The sequence below is a fragment of the Myotis lucifugus genome, unplaced genomic scaffold (genome assembly GCF_000147115.1).
Source record: "Myotis lucifugus unplaced genomic scaffold, Myoluc2.0 scaffold_10, whole genome shotgun sequence".
Classification (NCBI taxonomy): Eukaryota; Metazoa; Chordata; class Mammalia; order Chiroptera; family Vespertilionidae; genus Myotis; species Myotis lucifugus.
In genome coordinates, this window is record NW_005871058.1 from 8,554,582 (window position 1) to 8,577,155 (window position 22,574).

Consider the following 22,574-nt stretch of genomic DNA (forward strand, 5'->3'; position numbering starts at 1 on the left):
CTCCTAAAATCTCTGCTGTGTCATGAGTTCTGTGTCTACGTCTCTCTTGCAGCTGCAGACCTGAGGCTGACGAGTGGAGGCCACCGCTGTGAGGGGAGAGTGGAAGTGAAGTACCGAGGAATATGGGGCACAGTGAATGATTTTGACTGGAACCTGGAGGATGCAGCTGTGGTGTGCAGACAGCTGGAATGTGGAGTTGCTGTTGCTGCTTCCAGAGGGGTTTATTTCGGATCAGGGGTAGGGCCCATTTGGCATTCATATCTTTTTTGCGAAGGGACAGAATTGAAAATCAATGACTGTATTCATTCTATGGTTCGAAACTATCATGAACTTGACTATTCCCATACCTTGGATGTTGGAGTTGCCTGCTCAGGTAAGCCTGTCATGTCTGGAAGGGGATCCCCAGCAGGAATAGCCTGAGTCTCATTCTAAGGATCACAGCCTTTACTAGTAGAGCATTCATGGGAGAAGATTCCAGTTACACAGTGATTCCTAAAGCATTAGGTATTCAAAGAAGCATGTTTAGCCCTGGACAGTAAGTAGTCCATACCTACGGATCACAGAACTTTTCATCCCTGTGGTGTGTCATGAGAAATAAGGAGGGGGGATCAAAAGTTTCCTATAGGTACAACTACTGGGTTGTACCTGTATGAATTTGTCTGATCATAGTAGCTATTTGTAGTCTTTCATGAGATGGTCAATCAGGTGTAGCCACAAGAGGGGACATGAAAGAGGCACAGGAAAACAAAGTTTTTATACGTACAAGTCCTAGAGAGACAGAGTCACTTAATTCCATAAGGGGGCCACATGGGAAAATACCAAGGAAATAGGCTTAACAAGCAGGTGGGGAGGAGAGAGAGAAAACTTATAGACAAATGACTTATATTGGGGGTCAGGGTGGAGTACACAAGCAAAAAACATAAGGGGATTTTATTTGTGTACTGCAGCCTAGATATTTCTCCCCAATTTTTTTAAAAAATAAATTTTATTGATTTTTTACAGAGAGGAAGGGAGAGAGATAGAGAGTTAGAAACATCGATCAGCTGCCTCCTGCACATCTCCTACTAGGGATATGCCCGCAACTAAGGTACATGCCCTTGACCGGAATCGAACCTGGAACCTTTCAGTCCGCAGGCCAACGCTCTATCAACTGAGCCAAACCGGTTTCAGCTCTCCCAATTTTTATCCGCCACACATGGGTGTGAAATCAGCCCCTTCTGTATTGCTACCCCTCCTACCAGTCTTGATGTGGCTTCTAATTCCCTAGTTGTAAGACTTTCATTCAGTCAGATTTCAGATGATTCTGAATGATGATTTTTCTGTAGTTTAGTTGTAATTTTGACGTGATTGTGGGAGGAAGCAAGTACTATGTTTACCTAGGCTGCCATCTTGCCCAGAAGTCCTCACTGAGCAAACTTCTCACAATATTATTGACTATATTCCCCTTCACGTTTTTCATCCATCCCCCTCATCCCTCCCCTCTGGTAACCATCCCTTTGGTCTCTATTTCTATGAGTTTGTTTTTGTTATGTTATGTTTTGTTTTCAGATTCCACATGTAAGTGAAGCCATATAGTATTTGTTTTTCTTTGTTTGACTTATTTCACTTAGCATAAGACCCTCTAGGTCTATCCATGCTGTTATAAATGGCAAGATTTCATTCTTTTTTTATTGCTACATAACATTCCATTACATATTATACATCTTCTTTATCCATTTATCTATCGATGGACATCTAGGTTGCTTCCATATCTTGGCTTTTGAGAATAATGCCACAGTGAACATAAAACACTGCATTAGTAGGATCTATAATGATATCCCTCTTTTCATTTCTGATAATATTAATTTGTGTGTTCTCTCACTTTTTATTGATTTGTTTTGCTAAAGAAATATTAGTTTTATTATTCTTTTAAGAAGAATCACCAATTGACTCTGGTGATATTTTAAAATTTATTTTTAGTTTTTAAATCCTCACCTGAAGAGTGAAGATATTTTTTTCCATTGATTTCTAGAGAGAATGGAAGGGAGGGAGGAATGGGAGAGAGAGAGAGAGAGAGAGAGAGAGAGAGAGAGAGAGAGAGAGAGAGACATCAATGTGAGAGAGACACATTGATTGGTTGCCTCCCGAACATGCCCCATCCCGGGTTGGGGTTGAACCTGCCACCCAGGAACCTGCCCTTGACTGGGAAATCAAGCCTGAGACCCTGCAGTGCACTGGCCAATGATCTAACCACTGAGAACACTGGCCAGGATGACTCTGTTGATATTTTTTATTGTGTATTTGCTTTTTATTTCGTTGATTTCTGTTCTTAGTGTTCATTCTTTTTTAAAAATTTTATATTATTATAAATGTATGGCAGATAAAAATTGGGAGAAATAAAATATATTTTTATTGATTTCAGAGAGGAAGGAAGAGGGAGAGAGAGATAGAAACATCAATGATGAGAGACAATCATTGATTGGCTGCCTCCTGCACACCCCCTACTGGGGATCGAGCCTGCAACCCAGGCATGTGCCTGGACTTGGGATTGAACCATGACCTCATGGTTCATAGATCAACACTCAACCACTGAGCCATGTGGGCTGGGCAGTGTTCATTCTTTTTGGATAATAATTTGCTGTTATTTTTGTAGACTCTTGAAATGGCATCATAGATCATTTGCCTTTAGTTTTTATTTTCTATTCTAATGTATACATCAAGGAAGCATCAAGGCTATAAATTTTCTTCTCAGAACCTCTTTAGCTGTATCCTGCTAATTTTAATATTACATATTTTCTTTTCTATTTTATCATCATAAAATGTTTATTATTTCTCTCTGAATAAATTCTGTCTTACTTTATCTGATATTATATATTACAGCTTTCTTGGATTAGTGTTTGCAAGGTATATCTTTTTTTGATTCTGTTTATAGTTCATGTGTGTGTTTTTGTAGACAGCATATGGTTATGCCTTTTGCATAGTCTGATCATCTTGCTTTTATTTGGAGAATTTAAATTATTTAATTTTAATGTAATTATTTCATGATTTGCTTTAAGTCTGCTAGCTTGCTATTTGTTCTGTTTTTTTTATTCCTATATTAATCTTTATTTGAGTTTTTTTTATAACTATTTTATTAACTGTATTGGTCTACTATTTCCCTTTTTAAAGAGTTTATCATAATGTTGAAATTATTGCTTTTTGATCACTTTTTACCTTCAAATGATATTATAAAAGTTAACATATAAGATCTTAAAACCGTATACTTCTGTTTTCTTATTTTTGACATTTGTGCCAGTAATGTCATACATTTTACTTATAGATATCCTATATAATAGAAGCCTAGGTGGTGTCGTGCAATGCCCTCACACAATGTTGTCACAAGATGGCCACCACAAGATGGCCACCACAAGATGGCCAACAGGGGAGGGCAGTAGGGGAGGGCAGTTGTGGGTGATCAGGCTGGCAGGTGAGGGCAGTTGGGGGCAAGATCATGCCAGCAGGGGAGGGCAGTTGAGGGTGATCAGGCCAGCAGGGGAGCAGTTAGGTGTCAATCAGGCTGTCAGGGTAGCGGTTAGGGGGTAAGCAGGCAGGCAGGTAGGTAAGCAGGCAGGTGAGCGTTAGGAGCCAGCAGTCCTGGATTGTGAGAGGGATGTCCAACTGCCAGTTTAGGCCCGATCCCAAGGGGTCCCAGATTGGAGAGGGTGTAGGCTGGGTTGAGGGACACCCGCCCCCCCCGCCCCCGCATGAATTTCGTGCACTGGGTCTCTAGTGTTATAAATATTATAATACATCACTGTTAATTTTGCCTTAAATGTTCTTTTATTTTTAAAATAAGAAAAAATCTTTTATATATTTTTTCACAAATTTATTATTTACAGCAGTCTTTATAGCTTTGGGTAGATCCACTTTTTTTTATCTGTTATCATTTTCCTTTAGCTTGAAGAACTTTCAGTAAGATTTTTGTGTAGTGTAGGTCTGGTGTCCTCAAATTCTCTAATCTTTTATCTATTGTCTATTTGCATTCAATTTTGAAAGGCATTTTCATAGGAGACTTAATTTTAGGTTGGTAATTCCTACCCGCTACCTTAAAATTGATTTTATATTGTTATTTATATTATATATCATATGGCTTGCATTGCCACCAATAAGAAGTCAGCAATACGTTTTTGTTTTGTTGTTGTTCCTCTCTATACAATGAGTCAATTTTCTCTGACTGCTTTTTTAAAAAAATTATTATTTTATTGATTTCAGAGAGGAAGGGAGAGGGAGAGAGAGATAGAAACATCAATGATGAGAGAATCATTGATTGGCTGCCTCCCGCACACCCCCTCCTGGGGATCGAGCCCACAACCCGGGCATGTGCCCTTGTCTGGAATTGAACCTGGGACCTTTCAGTCTGCAGGCCAACACTCTATCCACTGAGCAAAACCAGCTATGACTAGGCTGCTTTTTAAAAAAATATATTTTTAGAGAGAGAGGAAGGGAGAAGGAGAGAAATATGGACGTATACTCACAACCCTCACAACCGTTAACCTATTTTGCCCCTACTTTGTTGTCTATTTCTCCCTTTAGATCTGTCAATGTTTGCTTTATACAGGGTGTCCCTCTGAAAATGTATACACACTTTAACAGCTGATAGCTCAATTTTGGAAATGAAATGTATTTTAATAAAAACTACTTTTATAATTATTCAAAGTGTGTGTATACATTTTTTTGGGACATATATATAGGTGCTTTGATTGTTGGGTACATATATATTTGTAATTAGTATACCTTCTGGTTGAATTGACTCTTTTATCATTATATCATGTCTTTTTTGTCTCTTTTAACAGTTTTTGACTTAAAGTCTATTTTGCCTGATATACTATTAATGTTGATCTCTTTTAGTTACCATTTGCATTGAATCTCTCCATACCTTCACTTATAGTGTAAGTGTGTCATAAAATCTAAAGTGAGTCTCTTGTAGACAACATGTAGTTAGTTCAGTCTTGTTTTTAAAAATCCATTCAGGCATTCAATGTCTTTTGAGTGGGGAGTTTAGTGAATTTACATTTAAAATTATTGATAGGTAAGGACTTGCTGTTGTCATTTTGTTAATCATTTTCTGTTTTGTAGTTCTTGTTCTTCTCTTTATCTTTATTTATCTACTGTACTTTATTTTGTGGTTACCATGGTGCTTACATGGAATATTATACAGTTCTAGAAGTTTGTTTTAAGCTGATAACATACAGAAACTACATTTTACTCCCCAACCTGCCACTTTATGTAATCATGTCAGATTTTATTTTTTTCTATATTGTGTTTTCATCAACAAATTTCTGTGGTTATAGTTATTCTTACTTATTTTGTCTCTTAATTTATATACTAGTGTTAAAATTGATTTATGTACCACCATTACAGTATTGCAATATTCTGTATTTATCTTCATATTTACCATTATTAGTGGGATTTATACTTTGATACATGAACATACTTTTGTGTTGTTGTTTAGCATCTTTTCATTTCAACTTGAAGAACCTTTTTCAGCACTTCTGTCTGGGGGTGCTTGTCAGAGAAATTTTTTATTTTTTCTTAATTCTTAAATATATATTTTAAAATATATTTTTATTGATTTTAGAGAGAGGAAGGGAAAGGAATAGAGAGATAGAAACATTGATGAGAAACATCGATCCACTGCCTCCTGTACACCCCCCACTGGGGATCGAGCCCACAGCCCGGGCATGTGCCCTGACCAGGAATTGAACCATGACCTCCTGGTTCATGGGCCAAGCTCAACCACCAGGCTTTTACTTAGTTCTTAACGGATAGTTTTGTTGTTCATGGTTGGCAGTTTTTTCTTTCATTACTTTGAATATCATCCTGCTCTCTCCTAGCCTGTGAGACTTCTCCTGAGAAATCATCTATTAATCTTATAGGGACTCCCTTATATGTTACAGGTTGCTTTTCTCTTGCTGCTTCCAAAATTCTCTCTTTGTCTTTGAATTTTAATAATTGAATCATAATGTGTCTTGGTGTAAACCCCTTTGGTTCTACCTATTTGGGTACTTTTGGGCTTCATAAATCAATATATTCATTTCCATCTTGAGATTTGAGAAGTTCTCAACCATTATTTCTTTAAATGATCTTTCTGTCACTTTCTCTTTTCCTTATGGGATTCTCAAATACCTATATCATTTTGCTGGACACTGTGTCCCATATGCTTTCTTCTCTTTTTCATTCTTTTTTCTTTTTGTTCCTCTACCATGATAATTTCAAATGACCTGTCTTTGAGTTTGCTGATTTTTTTCTTCTGCATGATCAAGTCTTGTGGAAGCTCTCTATTAATTTTTTTTCAGATCAGTCATTGTATCCTTGAGCTCCAGAATTTTTTTGTTCCCTTTTATGTTTTCAATTTTTTGTTAAACTGTTTTTTGTTTATTTATTGTTGTTCTCATTGCATTTATTTGTCTATCTGTGCTCTCTTGTAGCTCACTGAACTTCATTAAGCTGATTATTTTGAATTTTTTATTCATAGATATTAATTTCTTTAGGGTCAGTTACTGGAGCATTATTATTTTCCTTTGATGGTATCATCTTTGCCAGATTCTTCATGATCTGTGTCTGCATTTGAAGGAGCAGATACCTGTTCCAGTCTTTATAGACTTTTTTTTTTTTTTTTTTACAGGTAAAGATCTTCTTCTACTATATCCTTTGACTGATAGGACTGCCTTCAGGATCATGGTCTAGACAGCCGTGGGCAAAATACGACCCGCGGGCCAGATCCGGCCCGTTTGAAATGAATAAAACTAAAAAAAAAAAAAAAAGACCATACCCTTTTATGTAATGATGTTTACTTTGAATTTATATTAGTTCACACAAACACTCCATCCATGCTTTTGTTCTGGCCCTCCAGTCCAGTTTAAGAACCCATTGTGGCCATCGAGTCAAAAAGTTTGCCCACCCCTGGAGCAGAACTGGACTCAGGTCATGTAGCTGCTGCTGGGTCTGCTATTGGGTCTGTGGTCAGTGGGCCCGGTAGCAGAGGCATGGATAGATATAGTTCCTGCTGGGTTCCTGGATGGCCCAGACTGCCTCCTGAGTGTGGTAGAATGGGACTAGAGCCAGGTCACAGGGCTGCTTCAGAGTCACAGTCAGGTTCACATTTGGCCTTCCTGTTGCTTGGGCATGGTTCCTTTTGGGCTCCTGAGTGGACAGGGTTATCTTCAGGACCACAGTTGAAAAGGGTTGGATCTAGGGGATGGAGCTGCTTCTGGGTTAACAATCATGTCTAAGATTGTCAGACCTCTTACTGGGGGCATAGATTCACATGTATTCTTCAGGGTTCTTTGGTGGATGGGACTAGTGGCCAGACCATGGACAAGCTAGGCTGGAGCCAAATCTATAAGAGGATGGAGCTGCTTCCAGGCCTACAGCTGGAACAATAATCAGAAGGCCTGCCACTGGGGCTTGGATATGACTTATTTTATTGGCCCTCCTCATTCTTTGGCTCCCCCATGGTTTTGCAACCTCTCATCTGGACCTCAAGGCTCCCACCAGGGCACTTGTGCATATAGATGGCTGCCAAATCATTGTTTCTGTGGGAAAACAGAGGTTGGGACTTACTATTTTGCCATATTGCCAATGTCAGATAGAAATAGACTTAGTGTAATGACAGGATAAAAATCAATTACTACCATCCCTTAGCATTTGCTAAGACTCAAAAGAAAAACCTCTAGTAGGACGTGATCACAAACTCAGCTGCCTTGTAAACTGCCCCTAAGAACTCACTCTCACCCAAGTTTACCAACAAGTTGGTCCTGGTTGAAGAGAGATGGCCAGGACCAACTCTTCCCTCTGCTATGACTCTCTGAGCTTTCTTAACATCCAGACGTATCTTTTCCATTTAGATCACCAAAGATATTCTGGGATTTTTTTTTTTGCCATAAAAAATTATCAGAAAAATAAAATGTAAAACCATAAAAGTGAATTTGTTATAATGTCTATTATTTCTAACCTTGAGCCATCACAGTCTGCCTATAGGTTGACATGGATTCATGGATACTATCCTCATGATTTTCCGTATCCTCAGTCATTTGAGGATTGGCTCCTGAGAAAGAAGCTAATCAGAATTCGAACCCCACAACTCTCAGGATGGCTTTCTAACCTTTTATAACTGATAGGTCTCTAACCTTTCATAGCCCTTGTCCCTCTAGGTTGTTCTTCACTGAAGTTTGAATGCTTATGTATTGTGTAGTTTCCTTGGGCACTGTAGATCCTAGTACCCATTTGAGGACTTCACTTCTCTGATCAATCCTGAAATATATGTTCAAGGTATTCAGCCATTACAAATTATTTATCTTCAGAAACACACACATGGAGGTCCCATTCTGACACTGACTGTTCAGTATTATTCCCATTTCTCATTCCTTGGAAAAAGAAAATTTTAACACCATGGTTTATCAGATGTCTTTTCTAATTGTCAACATGTGATTGTGAACACTCACTGGGTCTATTTGTTTTCTCTTAGGATTTGTGCGTCTGGTTGGAGGGGATGGACCCTGCTCAGGGAGAGTAGAAGTACATTCTGGAAGAAATTGGGATTCAGTATCTGGTGGGAACTTCACATTCTCCACTGCCCAGGTTATCTGTGCAGAGCTGGGGTGTGGCAAAGCTGTGTCTATTCTGATGGATGTGCCCTTTAGAGAGTCAGATGGACAGGTCTGGGATGAAGAGTTCTGGTGTGAGGGGCAGGAACCTGAGCTCAGGACCTGCCCCAGAGTGCCCTGTCCTGGAGGTACTTGCCAGCACAGAGGTGCTGTTCAAGTTGTCTGTTCAGGTGAGTTGCAGAGCAAGATTTTAACCTCTCTGCATAATCTGTTGGGGTGATAAAAACATAATACTTTGTTAAAATCCTATCTTCTCCTACCAGCATACACAGAAGTGCGGCTCATGAAAAATGGCACCTCCCAGTGTGAGGGACAAGTGGAAATGAATATTTCTGGAAAATGGAGAATGCTCTGTGCCTCCCACTGGAATATGGCCAATGCCAATGTTGTCTGTCGTCAGCTCGGCTGTGGAGTTGCCATCTCAACCCCCAAAGCAGCATACTTTGTGAAAGGAGGTGATCAAATCTGGAAAGCCCAATTTCACTGCTCAGGGGCTGAGTCCTTCTTATGGAATTGCCCAATGACTGCCTTGGGCATTCCTGACTGTACCCATGGAAGCACGGCCTCTGTGATCTGCTCAGGTAAGAGAAAGGGAAGGGCTAACTGGTACTAAGGATGTTTCTTGAGTGAACTGTGCCTAAGAGCAGAAAGTGTGGAAAAACTGCCTTAAAAATAAGGTATTTTATGGTGAAATATTGTTCTTTTCATTGTTTATTCATTTTTCATGTCAGCACAAGAAGTGTTAAGAAAAATAATATTTTAAAAATAAGCAATATTATTTAAGTATAATCATAGAGAACAATGTGTAAGCAGTTAAGTGTATACCTTGGTCATGTAGCCCAACCCAGATTAACAAAGAGAACATTAATAGCACCTAGGAAGTTACCTTCCCGTCCTACTAATCATTCTGCCCTCCCTTCTCTCCAAAGAAGAGGTCCTCAAAGAACTAGAAAAGGAAGAACAAACTAAGCCCAAAATTACTAGAAGGAAGTAACAAGGATCAGAGCAGAAATAAGTGAAATAGAGACTAAAAAGACAATTGAAAATGTCAATGAAACTAAGAGCTGTTTTTTTTTAAATTTCACCCAAGGATATATTTTTAGAGAGAGGAAGGGAGAGGAGAGGAGAGGAGAGGAGAGGAGAGAGAGAGAGAGAGAGAGAGAGAGAAAGAGGAAGGGGGTAAGAGACAAACACCAATGGGTTGTCTTCCATATGTACGTGCCCTGACCAGGTATCAAACCCAAAACCTAGATATGTGCCCTGTCTGGAAATCGAACCTGCAACCTTTAGGTGTACAGGATGACATACCAACCAACTGAGCCACTCGCCAAGGGCAAGAGTTGGTTTTTTAAACAAGATAAACAAAATAGAAATAAGCATGTCAAACTCAGGGCCGGTGGGCTGCATGTTTGACATGCTTGAGTTAGACTAAGAAAAAAAATCTCAAATAAAATAAAAAATGAAAGAAGATGAGGCTGAGACGGCCCCTGTGAGGCTGAGACAGCCCCTGCAAGGCTGCGCCGGCCCCTGGGAAGCCGAGAAAAATACCACATGATCTCACTCATTTATGGATAATAAAGACCATTATAAACTGATGAACAAAAATAGATACAGAGGCAGAGCAGCATTGAACAGACTGTCAAACTACAGTGGGAAGCCTGGGGAGGGTTGGGGGGGTAAGAGAATTACTGAAGGACTTGTATGCATGCATATGAGAATAACCAATGGACACAAGACACTGGGGGGTAGGGGAGGCTGGGGGAATGTCAGGGGGGGGGGGAAGGAGACATATGTAATACTCTTTGTAATACTTTCAGAAATAAAACAAAATTAAATTAAAAAAATAAAAATAAATAAAAAAATGAAAGAAGGGACATTGCAACTGATACAACAGAAATACAAAGATCATAGGAGGCCATAATGAACAATAATATGCCAGCAAATTGGATAACATAGAAGGAATGGATAAATTGCTAGAAACATACAACCTACCAACACTGAACCATGAAGAAATAGAAAATCTGAACCGTCCAATAACAAGTAGGGAGATTAAGTTAATTCTCAAAAAACTTCCAACATAGAAAAGTCCAAGATAAATTGTTTCACCTGTGAATTATACCAGACACTTAAAGAAAAATTAACACCAGTCCTTTTCAGTTCCTTTCAAAAAAATAGAAGAGGAGGAAACACTTGCAAATTATCTTATGAGGCCAGCATTACCCTGATAGTAAAGCCAGATGATAACACTAAAGGAAAACTATAGACCCATATCCTTGATGAATAAAGATGCAAAAATTCTCAATGAATATTAGCAAATTGAATTCAACAACACATTCAAAAGATCATACACCATAACCATGTGGGGTTTATCCCTGGGATGCAAGGATGGTTCAACATATGCAAATCAATAAAGATGGTGCACCAAATACTGGAATAAAAGATAAAAATCATATGATCATCTCTATGAATGCATAAAAAGCATTTGATAAAATAAAACATATTTTCATTACAGACCAATAAATTGGGTCTAGAAGGAACAAAATAAAAACCCATACAGCAAAACCTCAGTTCTCGAACTTAATTCGAGAAGTGATTTGTCAGAAAACTGTATCATTTTTTCCTCATTAGAAATAATGTAAATTGAATGAATCCATTCTAGACCCCTAAATGATTCCCTGCTTTAACCTTTCTTATATACAGTACATGTCTAATGCAGCATCTTTGCTTGTTCATATAACACTGCCTCTGAAATGGCTGTCACTGGCTAACTGCTTTTTGTTTATCCAAATCAACAACACTTTTTCTGCTAGTACCTCTTCAATTGCCTCTAATTATTGTTTCTTTCACACCCTTAGCAACATTAGCACTCTTGATGGCTTCTTTATGTTTTAGAATTGTGCTAATTATTAATTTTGTCAACAACAAAAACATTCTCTCCTTTGTTGCCTGAGAAAAGCTTTTGTCACACTGAGGTATCAGCAAGAAAAGGTCGTCAGGTTGAAAGTCAGTTTGGTTCAACAATCGAGACATTTTTTTCTGTGAACAACTTGGTCGAGAACTGAATTGTTTCAGATAGCAGACAGTCCAGAAACTAGATTTGTATATTACAAATGCACAGCTATCATTATATTCAAGTGTGAACAGTTGAAAGCTTTTCCTGTAAGATCAGAAAAACTATAAGGCTGCCTACTCTCACCACTCTTATTCAGCATAGTACTGGAAGTCCTAGCTAGAGCAATCAGCCAAGATAATGAAATAAAAGAATCCAAATTGGAAATAAAGTAAAATTGTCATTATTTTAGATGATATGATTTATACTAATAGAAGGGTAATATGCTAATTAGACCGGCTAGACCGGATGTCTTCTGGACATCATTCCAGACAAAGCCGCAGTGGCTGCGAGGGCTGAGGAGGGCCAGCAGCTGTGGCGGCTGGCAGTGGCAGCAGCAGTGGGGTGATGGGGGTGGCACCTTCCCCTGATCAGCCTGGTCGCCTCCCGCATCCTCTGAGGGCTCCTGGACTGTGAGAGGGGGCAGGCCGGGCTGAGGGACCCCCCCACCCAGTGCACAAATTTTCGTGCATCAGGCCTCTAGTCTTATATATTGGAAATCCTAAAGACTCTACCAAAAAAACAGAAGTATTCAATAAATTCAGCTCAGCTCTAAGATATACAATCAACATACAGAAATCAGTTGTATTTCTATACACTAAAAACATAACAGCCCAAGTACCCATGAGTAGATGAGTGGATAAAAAAGATGTGGCACATTTGCACAATGAAATACTATGCAGCTGTAAAAAAAGAAGGATCTCTTACCCTTTGAGATAGCATGGAGGGACCTGGAGAGTATTATGTTAAGTGAAATAAGTCAGCCAAAGAAAGACAAGTATCACATGGTCTCACTCATATGTGACATTTAATGAACAAAATAAAGTGATGAACAAAATAGATCCAGAGACATGGAAGCATGGAACAGACTGACAAATCTCAAAGGGAAGGAGGAGGGGGGTAGGAAGAGATTGACCAAAGAACTTATATGCATATATGCATAACCCATGGACATAGACAATAATGGGGTGCAGACTCTCATCTTACACCATACACAAAAATCACCTGAAAATGGATTAATGTCGAGTGTGTTTCCTTCCACGTCCCGCGTGGAGTAGGGTTCGGTATCTGAAAGAGGAGCCGCACACAAGTGAAAGAAAAAGACACGAGATAATTTTGCAATATTGGGGGACCAGGCGGGCAAGTCCAACTCAAGGAGAGGGACTTCCACTGATGCTCAGGCTGCTCCAAGCTTTTATTTGATCTTGGGTAGCCCTAGGGTAAGGAGGTTTGTCTGGGGTAGCCTTAGGGTAAGGAGGTTTGTCTGGGGTAGCCTTAGGGTAAGGAGGTTTGAATGACAATTTCCAGAAATAGGCAGAATATCTGATCAACAATAATCAACAAGGATCTACACAAGTATCTAAGGAATTAAGGGAACTAAGGTGGGGATGCTTCAGCTATTATTACCTAAATTAACTGGGTGGTTCCTAGATTAACTGGGTGGTGCAGTTCTGACCTTTGCTAGGACTTCAAAGGTTACTAGCTTTTGGGGGTCTGTCTAAACTCAGCTAGTGAAGACAATGAATGGACTCCGGCAGATTAAAGACTTGAATGTAAGACCTAAACAATGGAAGACCTATAATAAAGATAGGGAGTAAAGTCGTTGACATCAGTCTTTGCAATTATTTTTTTTAGATTTGACATCAAAAGCAATGAAAACAAAAGCAAAAATAAACACATGGGACTACATAAAAGGAAAATGCTTCTGTACAGCAAGGAAACCACCACCAATTAAAAAGACAACCTATGGAATGGGAGATGATTTATAAGTTGCCAATAAGCAAAAGAAAAGATACTCAATAAAATTAGTTATTAAGAAAATTTAAGTTAACGTGTAAAGAGATATGACTTCACAAACTAGAATTGCTAAAGTTAAAGAGACAATTCTAAGTTTTGACAAGGATGTGGATTAACTAGAGATCTCATATATTGCTGGTAGTAATGTAAAAGAAAACAACCTCTTGGAAAATCAGTTTTTTTAAAGGTTAAGATACACTTACTAGGTTATCCAAAAATTCTACTACTTGATATTTACCAAAGAGAAATGAAAACTCACGTCCACACAAAAAATCTAGGCAAGCAAGTTTATAGCATTTTTATTCACTAGAGCGAAAAATTATAAAACAAACAAATGTTCATTAACAGAATAATAATTAAACTATAGAATATTTATAGAATGGAAGATTTTTTAGCAATAGAAAGAATAAACTACTGGTAAATGCAACTACACAAAACATATTGAAGGAAGCCATACAAAAAAGGAGTGCATATTGTATGATTTTATTAAACTCTAGAAAACATAAAACTAATTTATTGTGATAGAAGCTGTTAGTGTTTGTCTGGGCCTGGGTTTGTGGAGTCTTTTATTGGCTGCAAAAAAGGCACATGGGAACTTTTTAGGGCCATGAATCTATTTTGTATATTTTTTTCTCTTTCAGTTTTATTTTTTTATTATTTTTTTAAATTAAATCTTTATTGTTCAGATTATTACATTTGTTCCTCTTTTTCCCCCCCATTACTCCCCTCCACCCAGTTCCCACCCCACCCTCTGCCCTCACTCCCCACCCACTGTCCTCATCCATAGGTGTACAATTTTTGTCCAGTCTCTTCCCGCATCCCCTACACCCCCTTCCCCCCAAGAGTAGTCAGTCCATTCCCTTTCTATGCCCCTGATTCTATTATAATCACCAGTTCATTCTGTTCATCAGATTATTTATTCACTTGATTTTTAGATTCACTTGTTGATAGATGTGTATTTGTTGTTCATAATTTGTATCTTTACCTTTTTCTTCTTCTTCCTCTTCTTAAATGATACCTTTCAGCATTTCATATAATACTGGTTTGGTGGTGATGAACTCCTTTAGCTTTTCCTTATCTGTGAAGCTCTTTATCTGACCTTCAGTTCTGAATGATAGCTTTGCTGGATAAAGTAATCTTGGTTGTAGGTTCTTGGTATTCATCACTTTGAATATTTCTTGCCACTCCCTTCTGGCCTGCAAAGTTTCTGTTGAGAAATCAGCTGATAGTCGTATGGGTATTCCCTTGTGGGTAATTGAGTCTCTTTCTCTTGCTGCTTTTAAGATTCTCTCTTTGTCTTTTGCTCTTGGCATTTTAATTATGATGTGTCTTGGTGTGGCCCTCTTTGGATTCCTCTTGTTTGAGGGGTCTCTGCGCTTCCTGGACTTGTAAGTCTATTTCTTTCACCAGGTAGGGGAAGTTTTCTGTCATTATTTCTTCAAATAGGTTTTCAATATCTTGCTCTCTCTTCTTCTGGCACCCCTATAATTCGGATGTTGGTGCGCTTGAAGCTGTCCCAGAGGCTCCTTACACTATCTTCATATTTTTGGATTCTTTTTTCATTTTGCTTTTCCAGTTGGGTGTTTTTTGCTTCTTCGTATTTCAAATCTTTGACTTGATTCATGCGATCCTCTGGTCTGCTGTTGGAAGTCTGTATAATATTCTTTATTTCAGTCAGTGTATGCTTAATTTCTAGTTGGTCCTTTATCACAACATCGAGGGTCTCACTAGATTTCTTGAGGGTCTCATTAAGTTTATTGGTGGTTTCTAGAAAATTCTTGAACAACCTTAAAAGTGTGGTTTTGAACTCTATATCCAGTAGTTTGCTTTCCTCCATTTCTGTCATTTGTGTCCTGTTTCTTTGTCTCGGCATTTTTTATGCTTCGCTGTGTCGATAGAGTGGCTTTCTGTGCTAAGTGTCCTATAGGGCCCAGTGGCTCAGCCTCCCCAATTACCTGAGGTGGACACTCTTGGTGCACCCCCTTGTGGGCTTTGTGCACAGTCTTGTTGTAGTTAAGCCTTGATTGTTGTAGGTATCACTGGGAGGATTTGACCTCCAGGCCAATTGGCTGTGAGAATCAGCTGTGTCTACGGTGGGAGAACTTCTGTGCTGAAGACACCCTTATGGGGCAAGACTTGCTTCAGTGGGGCTTTGGTGCTCACTGAGTCTGCCCCCTGAGTGTGTCCCTTATGGATCTGAGGAGTTGTAACTGGATGATCCCACTCTGACCACTGGGTAGACTGGCTCTTGGATCTAAGGAGGTGCTAATCTAGCCTCTGCCTGAGGCTACCCAGCAGAAGCCAGCTGTAAAGCAATGCAAGTTGCCCTGGGGCCTTGGGGCAGCTGCAGTTTGTTAAGTAATTTTCAGATTACAAAGGGCCGGGCCTTTCATATGCAAAAGCCTCCGTGCACGGCTTGGGCGGGGCGGGGCCCCAGGGGATCAACAGGGTGGGCGGATCAACAGTCCTGCACTTAGAGGCCCCGGCTATTGCTGCGAGCGCCTCCGAGAGAAAGCTGCCCTTGAGTTCTGATTGATGCCAGACAGTCCCGCTTCTCCTGTATGAGTCTGGGTCCCCAGAGACTCGCCCGGAACTGAAGCTCAGAGCTTGAGACTCCCTCCCGATTGAAAAAGACAATCGTGTCCTCAGCCGCTAGCCCTCTCCGCATGCACCTCCGCACCTTTGTATTTTACTTCTGCACCGCACCTCCTCTGAGTCTCGGTATGCTTTTCTCTTTCCTTCTAGTTGTAGAATTTCCACTCAGCCAGCCTTCCTGTGGTTCTGGATGATGTCTGTTCCGTCTTTTAGTTGTATTTTTGAAGTGGTTGTGTGAGGCAGCAATCTCTGGTGTTTACCTATGCCGCCATCTTGGTTTCCCCTATTTTGTATTTTAATTGTGGTGATGGTTATTACAGATAAGGATGTTGTGAACATGAATGTACATGCTCTTTTGAAGACAAGCATTTTCATTTGTTGTTAGTAAATATTTAGTAACATGGTAAGTGTAATTGTTCTGGTTCCTATTGCTGCAAAATAACAATTTTCTCTAAACATTAGCAGTTTAAAACTCTTTTTTATTTTGCTCATGATTTCCTGACCAAGGAATTAAGGAAGGGCTTAGTGTGGCAGTTCTCTCATGAGGTTTCAGGGGCTGATGTCATCTGAAGACTCAGTTGGGCTGAGAATCCAGGATGGCTCAAGAACATGGCTGGCAGCTGGGTCAGCTGGTTAGTGGACCAGAGCACCTGCATATCCTGTATAATAAAAGCGTAGTATGCAAATTGTCCCCTCGACCTGGAGTTGTCTGGGAGTTCAACCAAGGGGTGGGGTCGGCCAGGGGAAGGGAGGGAGGCCCTGGCCGGCAGCCAGCAGCCACTAGGTACCCCACCAGTGCACAAATTTCGTGCACTGGGCCTCTAGTAATAGTATCTGCAGCATGTAATCTCAACATGTAAACTCTCTCTAAAGCAAATTTCCTAAGCTAATTTTGGGGAGGCTGCATGACATTTTTGACCAGGTGTTGAAAGACAAGTGGTTACTTTCACTGCATACTATTACTTACATGCAATTCAAGAAGGTCAACCCAGATTCCAGGTGTTGAACATTCAATAGAGTATACATATGTTGTACACCTGAAATTTATACAATGTTATTAACCAATGTTACCCTAATAAACAATGAAAAACAGGAAATTTTGGCATTGTCAGAAGCAGAAGTCTCCACAAACAGGGTGAACTCTAATATTATGGTAATATTACTTTTATTTTACAGCTTTCATTTCAGACCCCATCACTGGGTGATTGTTTAGTTTAAATCAGTTTCCTGCTCCTCATCCCCACTAACCCTCTGACCACTGCTGTTTCTGTAGGAAACCAGACCCAGGTGCTGCCCCAGTGTGACTCCATGTCTGCACCAGCAGGCTCTGCAGCCTCAGAGGAGAGCCCTGCCAGCTGCTCAGGTGAGGGCTCCACCAAGACCAGAACACCCTCCTCTTTCCCTGTGTAAATACCCCATTGGCCTGACTCTCTCTCCTCAGACAGGGGACAGCTCCGCCTGGTGGACGGGGGCGGTCCCTGTGCCGGCAGAGTGGAGATCCTTCACCAGGGCTCCTGGGGCACCATCTGTGATGACAGCTGGGACCTGAACGATGCCCAGGTGGTGTGCAGACAGCTGGGCTGTGGAGAGGCCCTCAACGCCATGGTCTCTGCTCACTTCGGGGAAGGGTCAGGCCAGATCTGGCTGGATGACGTGAGCTGCACAGGAAAGGAGTCCCACCTGTGGAAGTGCCCTTCCCGGGGCTGGGGACAGCACGACTGCTGGCACAAGGAGGACGCGGGGGTCATCTGCTCAGGTCTCACTGCACATTGTCCATAGGCTGGGGGAGAGGGGAGGGTCTCGAGGATCGGAGTCTGAACCCTGAGAGGTGCTGCTGAAAGGGCCACAGAGTCTGTCTCACTGGCAGGTATGGAGATTGGTGCTTTCATTTCCTCCTGCACCAGCTGAGGCTCTGGTCCTTCCTTCTCAGCAATATCCGTGACAAAGCCATTTCTTTTCTTTTCTTTTAAAAAAAAATATATTTTATTGATTTTTTTACAGAGAGGAAGGGAGAGGGATAGAGAGTTACAAACATCGATGAGAGAAACATTGATCAGCTGCCTCCTGCACACCCCCTACTGGGGATGTGCCAGCAACCAAGGTACATGCCCTTGACTGGAATCGAACCTGGGACCCTTGATTCCGCAGGCCGACGCTCTATCCACTGAGCCAAACCAGTTAGGGCCAAAGCCATTTCTTACAGAGTTTCCATTAAAAGCGGGGCTCACTCTTCAGTTGCCTATGGTAGTAAAATCTTGAGATCTTACTGATATTGTAATGAATTACCATATACTTAGTGGTTTAAAACCACCCCAATTTATTACCTTATAGTTCTGTGCGTTTGAAGTCCGACCAGGAGTCTCACTGGGCTGACATCGAGGTGTCAACAGGGCTGCATTCTTTCTGGAGGCTCCAGGGAAGATTTCTTTTCCCTGCCTTTTCTAGTTTCTAAAGAAGGTGCACACTCCTTGATTCCTACTTCCCTTTCTTTTTCTTCAAACAAACAATGTTGCCTCCCTATGACCATTCTTTCCTACTCACATTTCCCCCTGACCTGAAGCTGGGAAAGTTTATTTGTTTTTTAGGAGAGTGAGTCTACTGGTAAGGATGTGATTAGACTAGGCTCACCTGGTTAGTCCATGATATCCCAAGTTAATCTCACCATTCAACGTCCTTATCTTAATAGTAACTATACAGTCCCTTTCGCCATGTTAGGAAACATGTTCACAGATTCCAGAGGGGAGGATGTAGGAATTTGGGGTCTGTTATTCTGTCTACCACCCACTCTCCACACTTCCTTTCACATACTCTGTCAGAAGGTTTGTCAGGAAGTGGCATTCAGCTTTTCCTCCCTGCGGAAGGCCCAGGTTGGTGATCCTCTCTCCACTACATCATTGAAGTAGAGATAGGCAGACACAAATGGACAAAGTCAGGGAAAAGGGACACAGAGTTCTATCTTGCCACTTAGGGGCGTCTCCTCAGCAGTCAGGGACAAGTGTTCACAGGCTCTGGGAGAGAGCGCTGAGTGGCATGCTCACTGTGCCCTGTTTCCCCTCTTCCACTTTCAGAGTTCCTGGCCCTCAGGATGGTGAGCAAGGACCAGGAGTGTGCTGGGTGGCTGGAAGTTTTCTACAACGGGACCTGGGGCAGTGTCTGCTACAGCCCCATGGAAGCTACAACCTTGTCCACGATCTGCAGACACCTTGGCTGTGGGGACAGTGGGACCCTGGACTCTTCTGTTGATTTTAGGGAAGGTTCTAGACCCCGGTGGGTAGATGGAATCCGGTGTCGGAAAACTGATACCTCTCTCTGGCAATGTCCTTCTGACCCTTGGAAATACAGCTCATGCCTTCCAAGAGATGAAGCTTATATCACGTGTGCAGGTGAATTACTGTCTGTTTCTATGTGTCTGTGCCACCCCTGTAGGATATAGTTAGTGAGACTTTATGTTTTCAAATCTAAGGGATGATTGTAAGATGAGTCTACAAAATAAAGTTGGATGAAGATGATTTAATGCATATGTTGTAATCTTGTTTCAAAGGAAAAAATAAGAAAATCCATGTTCACAGCAATTTAAGTGAAAAATATCAGGAAGATTGGAAAAAAAAACTTGTAGGGAGCACAAATAATATTCTGATAAACTTTCTAAGGAATTGTTAAAAAATTAGGAGTGGTTAAAAGATCTGCATAATACCTTGAAGTAGGTAAGGGACAGAGCAGTGAATCAATCTTGACGGCTTTGTCTCTTAAACTCATGGTATTTTACTCTGAAATGCATCTATATCACTTAGACTACTTTTCAAGTCAGTCTGTTGGTTGATAGTAATTGAGTGCCTGAAGGTACAAATTTATACTATAGGTAAGAGGACAGAGAAGAGAAAAAATATGTAGTCACTGCTCTCATAGAATTTACAATCCAGTGCTGAAAACTCTTATGAGGCAGAAATTTCAAGTGTCATGAAGCATGAGGAAGTGGTTGGAAATGTGTAATTTGGGCAAAAGAAGAGATCATATTTAGATGGAGACTTACAGGAAGAATAAGAATTTATTTTAAAAAATATTTTTATTGATTTCAGAGAGGAAAGGAGAGGGAGATAGAAATAGAAACCTCAATGGTGAGAAAAATATTGATGGGCTGCCTCCTGCACGCCCCCTACTGGAGATTGAGCCTGCAACTTGAGCATGTGCCCTTGACTGGAATCAAACCCAGGACCCTCCAGTCTGCAGGCCAGTGCTCTATCCACTGAGCAAAACCAGCTAGGGCAAGAGTTTCCTAAAGGAAGAGAATCAAAAGACCATTTTGGTCAGTGTAAATACTGAGTAGGGATAGGACATGATATATTTGAGGTACCGAGAATATTCCATCCTGGGCAGAGCAGAAAGAGGGCGAAGGAGAGGGATACAGGATTAGCCTGGAATGGTGAGCAGAGCAAAGACCTCTGTTAGGCAGGACCCAATAAAACAATCCTGTTAAAGAGGAATTTGTTTTACTTCTTGGCTGCCACACCATGGAGAACTGCTGGGAGGTTAGTGACCTCAGGTTCCTATATCTCACACTGAAAAATAGATAAGTTTAGAATCTGCTGTATAATTTCCCTTTAAAAAGTAGAAGTGGAACATTGAATACAAATTACTTCTGTGGTTCTGGACTTATTTGTTTTTAATATTCACTATTTATTACCACAATTCATGAATATTAATTTGTATTTCTTTTATTATCTTACTGATCAGCAAGAACTTAAGTGAATTATATTTCACTGAATTTTATTCATTGATCCACTCATTCAACAAATGTTGATCAAGATCCTATACCTAGTATTTATAGAAGATCATCAATGTATACTCATTGAATGAATGCATATAATGTGCCAGACACTGTCTTAATAGCAGAAACACAGAGGTGAATAAGATATGCAAGGTTCTTCCTCTAGGGGAGCTTTCATTCAGGTGTATGTGGTGTGTGTGTGTTTGTGTGTGTGTGTGTGTGTGTGTATGTGTGTGTCTGTGTCTGTATTTGTTGTGGTATGTGGAGAGTGATAAACAAGTAAGTAGATAAAGTAATCTTGGCTGGTGATAGAGGCTAGGATCCAGTGAATGTCTCAGTAACTCAGCCTATTAGATTAAAAAAAGGCCCGTGTTTTCACTTGTCATTGGACTGAACCAAGGACCTTAAATAATCTTGTTGTGGGGCAAGACCATGTCCAGCTGTTCCTGATCCAGTGCTTTCCCATTGTCTGCTTTGCAGGAAGAAGACCCAAGAGCTGTCCCTCTACTGCCCCCTGCACAGGTACATCAGCCCCTCCCACCTTCCCTGTTGGCTCCCAGAACCTCCTTCCTTTCCACCAGAGGCAGTAACAGGAGGTGGTGCTGCCTTTTCAGACAAAGACAAGGTCCGACTCAGGGATGGAGACACCAAGTGCTCAGGGCGAGTGGAGGTTTGGCACAATGGCTCCTGGGGCACAGTGTGTGATGACTCCTGGAGCCTGGCAGAGGCTGAGGTGGTGTGTCAGCAGCTGGGCTGTGGCTCTGCCCTGGAAGCCCTGCAGGAGGCGACATTTGGTCCAGGACATGGGCCCATCTGGCTGGATGAGGTGCAGTGCAGGGGCAGGGAGTCCTCCCTGTGGGCCTGTGCTGCGGAGCCCTGGGGGCAGAGCAACTGCAAGCATGAGGAGGATGCTGGCGTGAGGTGCTCTGGTGAGTGGAGGAGCGTGGGTCCTGCTCTGGTTGAGCTGGGGTAGGGGTGGGACAATGGGCTGGCCTGGAATAAGATGGGGAGTTTGTATTTAGAAAGTATCTAGGTTCTGCAGTCCTAGATCTACGAGAGGGGTGCTAGGAGGACTCAGTATTGATATCGATAACTGAGGGGTGAACTCATGTTCTGGCCAATTTCTGCACTCCAAACTCCTGTTTGTCTCTCTAGGTGAAAGAACAACATTGCCCACCACTACAGCAGGTACAGTGTCACCATCCATTCATGGGGGAGAATGTTCAAATTCCTGGGACATGTCCTGAGGAATCTCTGACAGAATTAGCCAACTCAGGGAAGGAAATCCTGAGGAGCAACTGGATGGTAGGGAAGTATCAAGGTATTTTCATTGGAGAAACGTTCCCCCCTTTTTTTGTTCACTGTGACAGAAGTTTCTCATGCCCTCAGGCCATCGGAGGCTGGCTCTTATGTTGAGAATGTAAGACTTTTTTCACCTGCTCATGAGTATTGCTCCTCAGCAGCTATGCTACGTTGTTTGATGCTCTGGTCTGGTGAAGCCCAAGAGAAGGGGTTGAAGCTGTGCCCTGGCCTTTAGAGGTTGTAGCCCCGGAGATCCCTGATGATCCCCAGCATTCCTTTGGACCACAGTGGAGGGGGAGTTGAATTTATCTTAGGACATGGCCTGGGGGAGTGCCCACCAGGGTCACAGTCAATCCCATTATGTTGAAAGCTGAGACTTCAC

The 22,574-nt window shown here is 41.3% G+C and overlaps 1 protein-coding gene across 1 annotated transcript in view; it reads left to right on the forward strand.

Moving 5' to 3' along the window:
- LOC102428432 (antigen WC1.1-like) overlaps positions 1 to 22,574 on the forward strand; it is a 47,528-nt gene that overhangs the window by 19,220 nt on the left and 5,734 nt on the right. Inside the window, exons 4-12 of the mRNA XM_023750009.1 lie at positions 53 to 373; positions 8,486 to 8,794; positions 8,888 to 9,205; positions 17,399 to 17,488; positions 17,567 to 17,881; positions 19,194 to 19,508; positions 21,371 to 21,412; positions 21,505 to 21,819; positions 22,046 to 22,078. Coding sequence (XP_023605777.1) covers positions 53 to 373; positions 8,486 to 8,794; positions 8,888 to 9,205; positions 17,399 to 17,488; positions 17,567 to 17,881; positions 19,194 to 19,508; positions 21,371 to 21,412; positions 21,505 to 21,819; positions 22,046 to 22,078 — 2,058 coding nt within the window. The remainder of the gene's footprint in view (positions 1 to 52; positions 374 to 8,485; positions 8,795 to 8,887; positions 9,206 to 17,398; positions 17,489 to 17,566; positions 17,882 to 19,193; positions 19,509 to 21,370; positions 21,413 to 21,504; positions 21,820 to 22,045; positions 22,079 to 22,574) is intronic.